We start from the raw sequence: 13,585 nt of genomic DNA on the forward strand, positions 1-13,585 counted from the left end.
GGGAGAGAGAGAGAGTAGGAGCTAGAGGGGAGGGGTGGGGAGTTAGAAATCCCGCGCTTTAAAATACGACTGCTGGCGGCGCCACGGGAGAGAGGGAGGGAGGGAGAGAGGGAGGGAGAGAGAGAGAGAGAGAGAGAGAGAGAGACTGGAGAGACGTGAGACGCGACGAAGTTGAGAGCTGGTGACCGAGACGGGGTATCCAACGGCTCGATCTCACTCTCCGCGGTATAATGGTCGTAATGTTTGTGGATTCGGAATCCTCTCGACGTGTATCTCGGCGTGTCGCAGCGCCCCCGCCTCCGCACTCCACACGCTATTTTTGTTGAGCTCTGCGCCCTTTGAATCGGGAAGCCCCCCCCCCCCTCACCTCTCCACTCACGCACTGCCTGCCAGCGGCGTCTTTCCTCCCGCTATATTTCGAGGGAAAGGGGTGGGGGACGAGGGATACGAGGTTAAAAGTCGCATTTACAGACCACTTCTCGCGTTTTGATGACTTGCTCAAAGCGACAGGACGGCGTCCCATTCAACAGCAAATAAAAAATTATGTCGAGCACTATTAAGGCAGGCAACCGACGGCGGGCAAAGACCCAATGTACCCGACCCAATTTGAGCGCGTTCAAGAATGCGAACCTTCAAAATTTTTACTGTTTTATTTTAAATTTGTTTCAGACGGTAGAGCGCCAGCTCTGCCTGGATTTTTGATCTTCTCGATCTAACCAACACATCCAAAATGTTCAAGAATCACTTGGACATGATCGGCCGCAACGAGCCGATCCAGAGGAAGGCCAAATTCTGGCAATCCTACGTCCGCTCACTTAAAGGTAATGTTTCCTTACCAACCGTTACTCCAATCTCAAAACACACATTTGTACTAATCAGTCTTACTTCACTAATAATATTTATTTCCTAGAAATGTCTAGTTTTGGTTCAAAGCCGTATTGTTTTCCTCGAGGGAACGGTTTGAACACATTTCGATGTTAGACTTATGTAACAGAACTAACCGAAATCTGCTTTTCTTAACATTTCAGAATGTGAGGGTCGTCGTTCTGGGGAAAATAAAATCTCTTCCGAGATTCGACCTGTAGATTCTGCGACCCTCCCTAACCAGCCTGCTGCTGCTCAAAACTAGACATAAATTATTCTGTTGTAACCGTGTGATTTAGATTAATGAGAAATTGTTAGTTTTTTCTGGCTATCCACCATTCCAGTTCCCCGCGAACCATTGAATTATTGTGTAAAACTTAGAAAAACGCTGGGAACCTTTTTTCGCTCCCCACTGCCCATTACAATATAGTAGCGTGTAGCTAAGTAGTGAGATGCGCGCATCCCTCAGGCCCTAGGAGGCTTGCGGATAGCTCATTATCCCTGTTGTAGCGTCGTCGGCCGAGCGTCCACCCAAGACCGAGACCTACGGGCAGTGGCTACAGCAATTACATAGTAAGAGCGCACGCCTGCACCACACAAACCCTATTGCAAGCAAGCAGTGCACCTCTCTTTTCAGGTTGCCTTCCTGCTCGCACATCTTTGCAGAAAAACCGCCGAAGCCTGCCTGATGAGTTGTGATGAACGACTATGCATACGACCACAATTTCCAATTTGATATGTTTTTCATCCCCGAAAGGAAAAGAAAAAAAAAATCAGGGAGACGTTTTGCATCAATGACCCTGCATGTTGGCTAAGAGTACTGCTGACGTTGCCTAACACCTGCCCGTTTTGCTGTCCACAGGAACAGACGACATGCGCGCCCCCGACCCAGTGCACTCTAGGCCACGAGGCATCTTCCGCCCCCTGCTGTCTGAGCTGCCCGACCTGCACACCACCACCTGGCCCTACAAATCCATCTACGACGACCCCACCGCCGCCAACGAGCGCATCCACGTGCCCGGCTACCGATACGTGCCCGTCAGCCGGGAGACGTACGGCATCAGCCCCCGCAACATCTACCCGCCGTCCTACTACGACCGATACAGGACCGGTACGTACTAAGGAGACCTACCACCTCGACGCACCGCGACGCCGCCCGGTCCCACCACCGCACCTGGGGCGCCGCGCCCGCCACGCCCGCCACGCCACGGCCTGGCGAAGGCTAGACTGAACCGTACATGAATTGAGCGGGAAGCGCCGTGCCGCGCGCATTTTGAGACGGAGAACGGGACCAGACCTCTGAGGACTCGTGGCCCAGCTCACGAGTACCGGAGGTCCGGGCCTGTTCTCCGTCTCTAATCCGAGCAGAGATCCGACTGTGTGTTTTCCTCAGCCGCAAGTTTTGGGCGACTCACATTATGTATATAATAATCAGTGTGTGGTTTTGGGCATATGCACTCACCCTCATATTTATATTTTATAATTACTTCTGAAAAAAGCATTGAAAAACACGGTTAAAATTGGAAACAATTCCTCTGCTCTGTTGCCAGGCGAATTTGTCGATCGCCAATGATTTATAATAACCTAGGCGTTCTCTAAATTGGCATTTTTTTTATTTCATTGTTATTGTTGGGCACTTAAATCGTGGATTTTTGAATCATGTACAACTTTAAAATCTGTAAGTTAAGTATACTTGGTTGGGAATAAGAAAACAAAGAAAGTACTGTTTGCTCTGGATATACAATGTATATCTCAAGCAAATAGAAAAATAAAAACTAAAAAAATAGATGGGCCATTTTCATGTGAGCATTCTCAACTTATTCCTATTTACTTTATGTTTAGTGAAGGTATTGCGACCAGTAGATCATAGCTAATTCCTCTTCTAACGATTATATAATTTTACTTTTCGTTTGTGTATACAATAGGCCTTTTCACCATTGTATCTGTCTACTTTTCGGATTATTTTGGTCCATGTACGATCTTGGGAATGTGATTGTGATGGTCATTAAAGCTTGGCCGCAAATACCGGTTTTCATATATTTATTTATAACTTTTATCTCCGTCAAACGTTGGAAACGGTTCGACATTTAAAATACTATCATGTAACACACAGCCGTATCGTTTTTTTTTACATAAGTTGATTTTTGATCAATATGATATACATACTGTATGTAACTTCCGTTCCAATTCCAACTATTGACAGAGGTTCCCGTTTCCCCTCATGAATTACTAACTTCCCTACCCAACACACCTACATCCCTATTTTGCACTATGCAGCATTTTCGAGTGCCTCCATTTCCTAGTCCTTCAAACTTATTTTGAATGGCTTGTTATTTTGAATGTTAACTTTTTCCCACTACCTCATTCAAAGAAACGTAGCACGGTAGTCACTGCAAAGAAGTTTCTACCTTAAATTCCATTTTTAGTATCACAAGTTTCAATTTTTTTGCGTTTTCGTCTGGCAGCTGGAGCTCAAGGTTTCTATGATAGGGACCACTAATTGAGAATTCATGAATATTGTGTGCTAGAAGGCTTAACATTCCGTCTCATTATCTTGCTTTTTTAATGACTGAATCTTAAAATTGGTTGCTGTTGTTTTTTCAGTTACCCTCTGAACCTAAATCTATTTTCTAGTTTTAAAGTAAAACTCTTCTTGGCATAGTTTTCGTACTTTCGGTGTGTTGGCTTGCATATTGTGCTTTTGTCCGTTTAGCTCTTTGGCTATCTAATGCAGCCTGAAATATGGCTAATGCTGTCAAGGTGTGAGATCCTGTGAACGATTTTTTCAGGCTAACAGACCTTTTACGCAGGTGCTGTGGAAAAAAGTCAAGGTTATGCAATCTAGTGCACAAAAAAAATCTCCAGCAGTGCAACTTTTTGTCGTTTTTGTCATTTTAAGAGTTGAGAATGGAAATGGTAGAAACTTCCGCGCCATTAGTTTAATTTTCCGAGCACAATCACGGCACCTCCAAAGTTGGAGTACTAAAACCAAAAACTACATGCACACCTACCTTAAATAAGAATTAAAAGACACAAAAATAAAAGTAGCTTTGAGTTTAGGTCTAAGAAGTCAAGTTATCTAATATGCTTCCGGCGATTTATGTAGTTGCTAATGAAGCTATATTATTGCTACTTTTTGACGTTGGCAATCTAATGACAAGTAGAAACCATTAATTTAGCTATGATACTTTGAATCAAAATGTAATTAACTCAGATTACCTAGCGAGAAATGAACGTCGGAAAATATCTAAACTATATCGTTTCGACGCTACTTTGACTGTTTCGTTATCGTTTCGACATGTCATTTCTAACTAGGCTTAGGGCACTGCTACTACCTGCCACCCAAATAAGTGTTTTTCATTTTTTCAAAAACAAAAAAAAAAAAAAAAACTGTAAGAAAACGCCTGTTGCCCATTGGTTGGGTGATAAGATGTTTTGTTTTACGTTTCCCGCCGATATTTTGAGTAAGGAGTATTCATTCCTTATGATAAGAAATCGCCTTGATGAAATGGGCTGTAGGCCGACTCTGTCAATTCGCCTACCCGTCAAACGTCCACTGAGTTGAGTTCCATTATGTCCCTCCAACCATCCTCCTTTTTGTGAGGCTTGTCTGGAATGCGACGTGGACATTTTGGTCACATGCCAAGGATTTTTTGCCACCTTGCTTGCCCAGCTGCTACCTGACCCAGTTTGGAAGAAAACTGCTGTCTCGATGCCTGGTAAGACTGCTCCTGTTGCATGATAAGCCTGCATGTGGTAAGCGATTGCTCTATGTTGATTAAGCAGTATGTTAACCGTTGCCTTAAACTTACGTCAAATAACCATCGCAAATAATTTACTATGCATGTGGGCCTTTTTAAGAAAATGTTACAAGAAAACTAAAATGTTGTAAGTTCCAAAAATAATGTTGAGACGTTTTTAAATTACAAAACGTCTCTTTCCTCTTACCTTTTACTCCAAAATACCCTTTAGTTCAGCGACATATCCTCTCTCTACTAGCGTAGTGTGTAGACAAGTGTGACAACCTTTTGTTTTTGTGATCACTTCTTTTTTTTTTTGAAAGCGTAATCTATCGAGTGCGTGTTGTGAATGGGGTAAGACATTTTTGTCATACTTTGTGTGGTAGTGATACGTAGACGATTTCTGTGAATTTTTGTGTTTAACGTACACAGAGAAAAAGCACCACCCTAAAATAATGTCCCCTCGTATTTTCCCGAGAGACGAGGATAACAAAGTACTGTGGAACTCTTCATCGTATTCTTCTTCCTGTTCCTGTAATATTTATTTTATAGCTAACCCCAAATTCCCCCTTCTTTCACCCCTGTTTTTATCTGCACCTTACTTCGCCGAGCTCCTCCGTGGCCAAAACAGATGTCATTTTGACCATTATAGTTACGGCTATAGTAAAAGCGTGCGTCTCTCCTGTCGTGATCGACCATGCGACAAACACATGAGAATAACCGTTTGCACTCTGATGGATTTACTCTACTTCACCGACGCCACTGAGCCAGTGCCGTGAAAAATAGTAATAGAAGCATATGACAAAAGAGGCCTTGGAACAGAAACGCGCCCAGTTTTTACCGATTTCTTTTTCGGACGACACCGTCACTAGTGTCGATCGCCTAGTCCCCAGAGGCCAAGCGGTGACATATTCCCCTGTTGTGCAGGTCCATCGGACGGTGTGTACAAGGGCCAGGATGCTTGGGACGCCCAGCAGAGGCGCCTAGACGAGATCGACGCGCTGTTCCCGGACAAGTACATCCCCCTATTCCAGTACAGGCCCGCCGCTAGGACACTCCGCGGCGCCAGCGCGCCCCCACGCGCCGGCAGCGTTCCCCCACTGCGCGCCCGCTCCTCCTCGCCCTTCGCAAGGAGGTCCACCAGCCCACCGCCCCCAATCCGCTCATGGACACCACCACCAGCGCCCTCTGAAATTGAGCCACGATTCACCTATGCTGGTAAGTCTGTCTGTCTGACTGTCTATCTACACTGCAGTTTAGTTGTTCAACCAGGAATAGTGTTTACTCAATCTGCAACAAATTCCAAAACAAACTCCAAGCCTTAAACATTCAATTGCTACTCGTGTAAAGTTACTTCTTTTTTTGAAAACTTGCTTGTAGTGGGACCACAACTCGTGGATTTTTATGGCTGAACACTTAGAATTATATCTTACACCAGCCTAGCGCCTAGCAGGATGAACAGAGCATGTCAATTCACAAATATGTTACTTTATTTCAGCACGGATTCCAGAAGAACGTACCCAATTAGGTAAAATATATTCAAGGCATCGCATGCCACCTTTTTAGTCCACTGCACCATATGTTTTTTCAGTACATGTATTCACTGTTGTCCTTTTTGTGAAGACTGAATGTATGTCCCAGTGTCTGTATGTGCATTGTGCTCGAACTGCCCTGACCCTCTCCTGGCATGGTGTGCATGCAGGTCAGCCCCTGTACAATCGCGGTGGCTGGACCCGGCGGCCACTCCGTGAACTGCTCGAGCCCTCACCCTCCATGTCCAAGTCTGCGATCACCCGAGACCCTTGGTGGTGGGAATACCCCGAGCTGAGGCCGTACGCCTACCCTTACCACTACAGGCCATGGCACTCACCGTCTTACCTGCGCTCCTCCTACCTGTCCCCCATCAAGAGCACCTACCTGTGGGACAAGCACCCCCGCAGGCCGTTCGGTACGTAGTCTTGGTGTGCCCGTGCATCGAATGCCGTCTGGTCTGGTCTTGGTCAGTGGATGTCAGCGGCTGTAAAGTGCGAATGACAAGGAGGGAGTCAGAGAGCGCCTGTGGATAGGCAGACCCGTTGTGCAGTGATGCACGGCGGGTCTGCCTAGCCAGTGCTCGTAAGGCGCTGGAGGCCAGGGCCAGGCGCCCCCCCTTATTCCTCTTACGGACCCTGTCCGTCCGTCTGTCTGTCTGTCTGTCTGTCTGTCTTTCTGCCTGTCTGACCGTCCGTCTGCTCTCTGTGTGTCTTTTCTCTGTGAGCAAGCCTACCTCCCCTCCCCCTTTCACTATAGCACCTCTTCTGCCTGCAGGTTACCTCACCTACTGGTAGGCGGCGACGGGTAGTCTGATGACCACCCACCTACCTTGGAGCGCGGGTGTGAAAGCACGAAGAGTGAGCCGCCGATCTTGACCTGCTCCTGGAGGGCCCTGCGTCTCGTCCTCGGCCCCCTGAGCCCCATTCCCAGCGCGGCAGCGTCCAAATCATTTCTGTACCGACCCCATTTCATTTTCGTAAAAAAAGTGAAACAGTGAAGTGTTGACTTATTTTGTAAAGCTCGTCGTTGTTTGGACCTCGAAAGAAAAAAACGACCCGATGGGGTAGCCATTCAGACACCCCCTAGCCATTCTTTGCCTTAGAGCGAAAATATGTAACGATAGAAAGGGCGAAGCTGTATGCGGTTGATGAATTAGTGTTTACAAGAATACATCGACTGAGTGTAGACAAGCCCCTCTTTCTTCTTTTGCGAGCTGCCCCCACCGCTGGGGTGCGGGGGAGGGGGAACTCTGCCCCGACACACCCGCCCGCCAATGTACTTTACTATTACGAACCAGCGCACATTGCGTGCGCTGGTACCTCCGAAACTCAGACTTCATCGCTATCTCTTTCATATTTTCTTCTCTGTCCTGTCTTTCCAAATCCATCTTTTTCCTTTCCCAACTACTTGTGCCCCCCCCCCCCTTTTTCTTCTTTCCATGACGCCGGACTTCATAACCACATTTATTTATTCTCTTCATTCGACTGCATCATGTCCAGGATTGACGGAAAGTGAGGTAAGCAGCGCTGCCTCCTTCAGTCCCACATTGCCGGGACTGAGATCGAATCGTGGCCACGATCAGAATTGCGGCAGCCAGGCCAAACGTTACTGACTGAACGCAGGCCACATAGCAAGCCAAAAACAAATTCCATGCACGGTTAGGAGACTTTTTTTTACTTTTTCCTGGTGGATTTTTTGCAGTCCAAATCAAAAATATAACTTCACATAATTCAATTTCATCTGTCACAACATAAACTTTAAAAATGTACTATTTTTGCTTATTCTTTGTAATGAAGGCATTACTTCCAAAACGGATTTCATTCAAACAACTAAAACTATGGATTCATGAGGTAATCGAGAACCTTTGCTCAACGTTTTCAATCTGTACAAGCGAAATTATTGAATTACAGAACTGAGATCCACCAACCAGACTGTTTTCTGTTGTGTTTCCTTATTCCCACACACCCCTAACACATTAATGACAACAATCAGGGTTATGAAACGAATCAAGTTTTAATCAATGCTATCAATCCATCGAAGGGAACACGCAAATCCTTTTTAGTCTACAGGGCACCCTTTGCCGGCAGGAAGCACGAGACCAAGGATATGTTTTGGTTGAATATTAACTAATTTACAATTTAAAATGGACACATTTAAATACTTTGTGCTTAAACTTTGGCATGGTGCCCGCATCAAAGCAGTCATAACGTACAATAACGTGAAAAAGTTACGGTAGTTAAACCTTACATGGGCAAAAGAACAAACTTCTGCATCTTAACAACAAAGCAATATGCTTCATAACAACGATGAGTCACACAGTACCTGTGAATTGACACGAATTTTACATCTTAAAGCTTGGACGGCTTCTCTAAAATGTTTCCATGAAACAGTTTTCCTCCGCAAGCGAAAGTACGTGCGACTTGAGCGGTTTTAGATAAAGGTCCCATCAGGTAAGGACGGCGATCGTGACATTCGTCAACGAGTCTTTTCGGGACGATTTAGGTCTAAAAATATAAATCTAGTTTGACAAGGGCCACGTCAGTGAGCGCAAATTGCTCAGAGATAAGCATTACAGTCCGAACTGTCTCCGGCCCTACTTCAAGGAAATCACAGCATGAACATTTCAGGTAAACGTCCGCAACCACACCGGCGTGCTCTCTACAAGCTAGTCTCCATGTTGATGCACGGTGCGGCCCGGGGCGGCGGAGTCTCGGAGCAGCGCCGCGGCGTCCTGGGCAGCGTCTCGGGGACGTCGCCGAGGACGTTCCACGACGGCGTCGCCGACCAGGAGGCGCGCCCGGCCCGGAACGCGTCGCCGCGGTCCGTGAGGGAGCGGCGCAGCCTGGAGAGCAGCGGTGCGTCGGCGCCCGGGGCGGCGGGGGCGCACATCAGGCGCACGGTGGTCTCCAGCGCCTCCTCGTAGGGCGGCGGCGGCTGCGGTGGCCCCCGGGTCGGAATCTCCGTGCTGCGGCCCTGAAACGGATCGCCGGGGCTCCGCTCCGCCAGCGGGCTGGGGTAGTACAGCTGCTGCTCCTGCTCCGCACCCGACGGCGAGCCCACCGTCGCCCCCACTGCCACGGTGGCCAGGCTCACCGAGCCCACGGACCCCAGAGTGCCGACGGAGCCCATGGAGGCCACGGACCGGAGAAGGCAACCCCAAGAGCGCCGTTTGTGCCGGCCCTGCAGAGGGAGAGAGAGCGGGGTGAGCGAGGTGTGTCGTCGCGGGGGTGGCGCGGGGTAGAGCCGTGAGCCGCGGGGGGTAGCGCGAGCAGCCGTCGCAAGCAGCGCGACCCCTCGCGGCGCCACGACCAACCCACTGGAGTGCGAGCAAAAAGGATTATGCTGCTCACTGGCGATGTGATACGAGGCACTCCGGCCCACGCCACGCCGCGCCACGCCACGCCACGCCACGCCACGCCACGCCACGCCACGCCACGCCACGCTGCGCCACACCGGGCGGCGCGCTCTTACCAGATTATCTCGGCTGACCTGCGTCCCCGCGGCCCCCGTCCCCGCGCCGGCTGGCTCGGGATGGCCGTCAGCGCGCTGGCCCGCGTCCCCCGCATCCACCTGCACCAAAGACAAAAGGGTTGGCAGGAGAAATGATATGAAAGGCAGGTTATTATTAATCTGGAAGGCGTGATTTGATTTTATCTTTGATAAGGGAGTATGATTTGCACCACCATCACGCCGCACAACTTTCTTGAGCGTTGCGTTGCAAGCATTTCACAGTGCAGAATGTATTCCAGAAATAAGCACCACCACCTGAGGCCGGAGTGGTGCTACCCCTTCTATTGCTTCTATACTGGTTGGTTAGCTGCCTACCGATTTAGTGATTTAGTTATTCCGAATTGTAGGAAGAATAGGAACTACTGACCAGCGACCGATGTTCGTCGGCCTCGTCGACGTCCACGTCGACGGCGCTGTCTGCAGGCCCGTCCTCGTCCATGAGCAGCGCCTCCGAGTAGCTGGGGATGAGCGCGCAGTTCTCCCTGATGCACGAGTCCCACTCAATCGAGTCCAACGTCGACCCGTGCGACAGACGGCCGCCACCCAGCCAGTCGGCGCTGTCAGTCCGTGGCCCCGCGGTCACAGCATCGTAGTTACCCCCGAACAGCTTCGTGACCTGGAGGACGAGGAGAAACCATGCACTGTACGTTTCTTACAAACAATTGCTCTTTGTCACGCACAAAGGATATGGATCATTTGTAGTACACCCAAATTCTTTTTATTGCAAAAAGCCTCGTCTCTTCGCAATTCAAACTAGGGTTGTTCGCAAGACGAATAAAAATTGTTGGGATGCTGCTCCAGATACTTTGTTACAAACCTACCTTTTGTATGTAATACGAACATTGCTGTTTTTTTTTGTTTTTTTTTTGTTTTTTTTTTGTTTTTTAACTAATAGTGCTCAATCAAGCCTTGACGTAAACTGTCAACTGTACCAAACCTCTCAAAAACGGCCCCAACGGTAAACTTCAACAAAATGTTAATATGGAATGTTGACAAAACTTACCTGGTAGTGCACGTGCGCCGTGTTGTACTCCTGCAGCAGGCGCACGGGCCACGACAGCAGGAGCAGGCTGGCGGACCAGAACACGGCGGGCCGGTAGTACCACGGCTTGCGGTCCCGGTACGCGACGACCAGCTCCCGGAAGAAGGGCACGCCGCCGGCGCCGCCCAGGTCCAGGCCCTCGCGCATCTCCATGTAGTCGTCGAAGCGCTCGTGCTCAGAGAAGAAGCGTGCACGCTGCTCCTCGAAGTCCGCCGCCGCCTCCACGTTAGAGAAGGCAAAGCCTGCGGGCCCAGCAGGAGAAACCTCGATGAGTCGAGCTCCAGAGAGTCTCTAAGGACATGCAGCCGCACCTAGCACTGACCACTACTGACACAATGAATCCTCATGCCAGATGAGTTACGTCTTTTTTCTTTCTTCCCTTTATAGAATCAGTTCTGTTGCCACTGTTATATGCAGGGTGGGTGATCTTAGCCGGACGCACGAGTACAACCAGAAAAGAAAAGTGCCCGGATAGCGCACTTACCCTCCCGTACAGCCCCTAACGTTGCGGCGAACCCGATTAGAACGCTCAAATGGTAAGTACCATTATAGCAAAGCGAGAGAAACGACTTGATGAAACGAGGAAGTAATTCTTTTGAGGTCCTCGTGTCGACAGCATTATGCAACGTAAAAGAAAGGGAAAGCGAAAGGCCGCGAGCAGCAAAATAAGGCAGGAAAAAAAAAAGAAAGAATTAAATCATTTTCCTGCCGGGCGCCGGGTGTAGTCCGCGCGCCCGCACCCACCCCCCGACAAAGGTCTATTTCATTCAGTGCCGGTGGCGGCGCCTTGCGGCTGCTGCCTGCCGCGACCATCCGGCCAGACCGAGCTGCCAGCCAGAGCCAGACCGGGCAGCCGAGCCGGCCAGCCGGGCGCGGCCGGGCGTGTAGGGGAGAAGGCCAGCCATTATCCCAGGCCAGTGGCGCCCAAAGGACCCCCGAGGACCCCGGCGGGGCCCTAGGGGCGCCGCCGGGGCGCCGGCCAGCCAAAGACTCCCAAAGGGCCTTATGGCCGTGGGCGCCTGCATGTGTGAGCCGCGGGTCAGCACCGCAGAAAAACACACACACGACCCCTCCCTCCCCCCATTCACCACAGCCACCACCACCACTCACACATTTATTTCAACTGGGGCGCAAGCCGCTCAACTCAATTCCTGAAAAAGCTGCCGGACAGTTTTACTTTTTCCGCGAGGGTTCCCGCGCGCTGCTCGCGTTTCCGCCCCCTCTCACTCAACCCCCCTCGCAACCCGTTTGTTTGTTTTACTAAAGGCGCGAGGTCCCTTCGGCTCCAGCGTGGCTGCGCGTAGCTCAAATAAAACGAGCGAATAATTCCGGCGACTGCGTTGCGACGCTTAAAAAATTCCAACAACCTTGGCCTTGCCTGCTACGAGGTTCAGCGCGAAAAAAAAAGACAAGAGATGAACAAAGTGTGAATGAGATGCAGAGACAAAGAGAGGGGAAAAGAGGGGAGAGCATTCAGTTTGGTAATCCTGGGGAGAGCGAGAGAAGAGCAAACCGCGTCCATGATGAATCGGCGGGCCCTTTGTGCCACTTTGAGTCCTTCACAGTAGCGGGCCGAGGCCGGCGGTGCGGCTCCCCCCTCGGCGAGCGAGGCCGCTGCGCCACACCGGCCAGGCCCGCACTGCTCCACCGGGGCCCCACTAGGGGCGCATTCGCCGCAAGTGTTACAGTCCCGTTTGCAACTTCAAAAACTTTCGGCGCGAAACGGCGACAGCAGCGCAGCTGGCTCAGGACAGGGAGCAAAAGTGGGTGAGAAGGGCAGAGTGGACCTGGACGTTTTTTTTCTTCTTTTTATTCTGTATTTTTTTGCAAAGGACTGAAAATGCTTTTTTGTTTGTTTTTATTTGTCTGTAAGGTGGAGAGATAGAAGTCGCGCCAAGTGGTCCCGGCGCGGGAGCGCCTGTGCGGTAGGCAGACCCGCCGCACAGCGGTGCACAGCGGGCCTGCCTACCCGGCTCTCGTAAGGCGCCGACCGCTTCGAGCCCTCCGCGAGTAGAGTGCACTGCACTGTTGGAAATTATATCGTGATTTTACTAAAACTTCCGTGTAAATTTATTAACACAAACTCTTCGTTATTTTTAAACAATACATCGTAAAATAACGAGCAATTTTTGTAACTCTTGAAAAGCGACGCATTACCTCCAACTTCGTTTCTCCTCGTAGAGCGACGCTTTCTTTTGTCGATCTTTTTGAATAGTTGCTTTGGAAAACATAGCTTTATTAGAATGATAAAGTTCGCTCCAAAGAAGCGAGGATCCAAACCATCCTTATTATACGGAGCGATGTTTACATATGATCATCCATCATGATGATGATGATGCACATAATACCAACGAAACGGACATCGCTTTAATTGAACAACGACAAATTCTTTCAGTCGTTTTATCCGAGACACATTCATCACTCCCGCATTTTTGCTCTGACCTTTGCTGAAGCGGATGCGGGTGACGGGCGCGGGCGGGTCCAGCACCAGCTCCTTGGAGATGTCCCTCACGCCGCAGGCGGCCGCCTGGAACTCGGAGGCGGCGGCGTGCGAGTTGACGCGCTCGTAGTAGACCTGCGTGGCCGTGTAGCCCTCGCCGTGGCGATAGCGCGTCACCTGGCGCTTGCGCCGGACGTAGTGGTAGCATACCGCCTTCCACCTGGACAGAGGAACAAACATAAATAAAACAGTTCGGGAACATAAAGGCGCCCGTCTCTTTTCTCTTTACGGTCTTTATGTTGTCGGTGCTGAGCACGTCGTTGTGAAAGGCTTGCGGTATGGTGCCGCCCCACCACCCAGGACCCAGCAGGGCCCCTTCTAATTCCGGGAGAATACTGATGATCCCTTTAAATTTTTACTACACGTAATAAAACGTTGCATATTTCCTTTTTTTAA

At 49.8% G+C, this 13,585-nt stretch overlaps 2 protein-coding genes across 4 annotated transcripts in view; one reads left to right on the forward strand and one right to left on the reverse strand.

Moving 5' to 3' along the window:
- LOC113209592 (uncharacterized) overlaps positions 1-8,063 on the forward strand; it is a 10,518-nt gene extending 2,455 nt beyond the window's left edge. The window contains exons 2-7 of one of the 3 annotated variants that reach the window (XM_026427206.2): positions 670-821; positions 1,375-1,437; positions 1,727-1,975; positions 5,532-5,822; positions 6,103-6,132; positions 6,912-8,063. In XM_026427206.2, the coding sequence (XP_026282991.1) occupies positions 731-821; positions 1,375-1,437; positions 1,727-1,975; positions 5,532-5,822; positions 6,103-6,132; positions 6,912-6,931 (744 nt within the window). In that variant the 5' untranslated portion in view covers positions 670-730 and the 3' untranslated portion in view covers positions 6,932-8,063. Of the gene's footprint in view, positions 1-669; positions 822-1,374; positions 1,438-1,726; positions 1,976-5,531; positions 5,823-6,102; positions 6,133-6,306; positions 6,553-6,911 lie in introns of all 3 variants that reach the window. The other 2 variants (XM_026427204.2, XM_026427205.2) reach the window with 2 other exon arrangements.
- Positions 8,064-8,131: 68 nt separating this feature from the next.
- Positions 8,132-13,585, reverse strand: part of LOC113209684 (transmembrane protein 151B-like) — a 69,174-nt gene continuing 63,720 nt past the window's right edge. The window contains exons 5-9 of the mRNA XM_052272185.1: positions 13,132-13,349; positions 10,651-10,931; positions 10,015-10,263; positions 9,609-9,707; positions 8,132-9,317 (exon numbers count right to left, since the gene is read on the reverse strand). Coding sequence (XP_052128145.1) covers positions 8,796-9,317; positions 9,609-9,707; positions 10,015-10,263; positions 10,651-10,931; positions 13,132-13,349 — 1,369 coding nt within the window. The 3' untranslated portion in view covers positions 8,132-8,795. The remainder of the gene's footprint in view (positions 9,318-9,608; positions 9,708-10,014; positions 10,264-10,650; positions 10,932-13,131; positions 13,350-13,585) is intronic.

Source organism: Frankliniella occidentalis, unplaced genomic scaffold (genome assembly GCF_000697945.3).
Source record: "Frankliniella occidentalis isolate FOCC.00 unplaced genomic scaffold, Focc_3.1 Scaffold194, whole genome shotgun sequence".
Taxonomy (NCBI): Eukaryota; Metazoa; Arthropoda; class Insecta; order Thysanoptera; family Thripidae; genus Frankliniella; species Frankliniella occidentalis.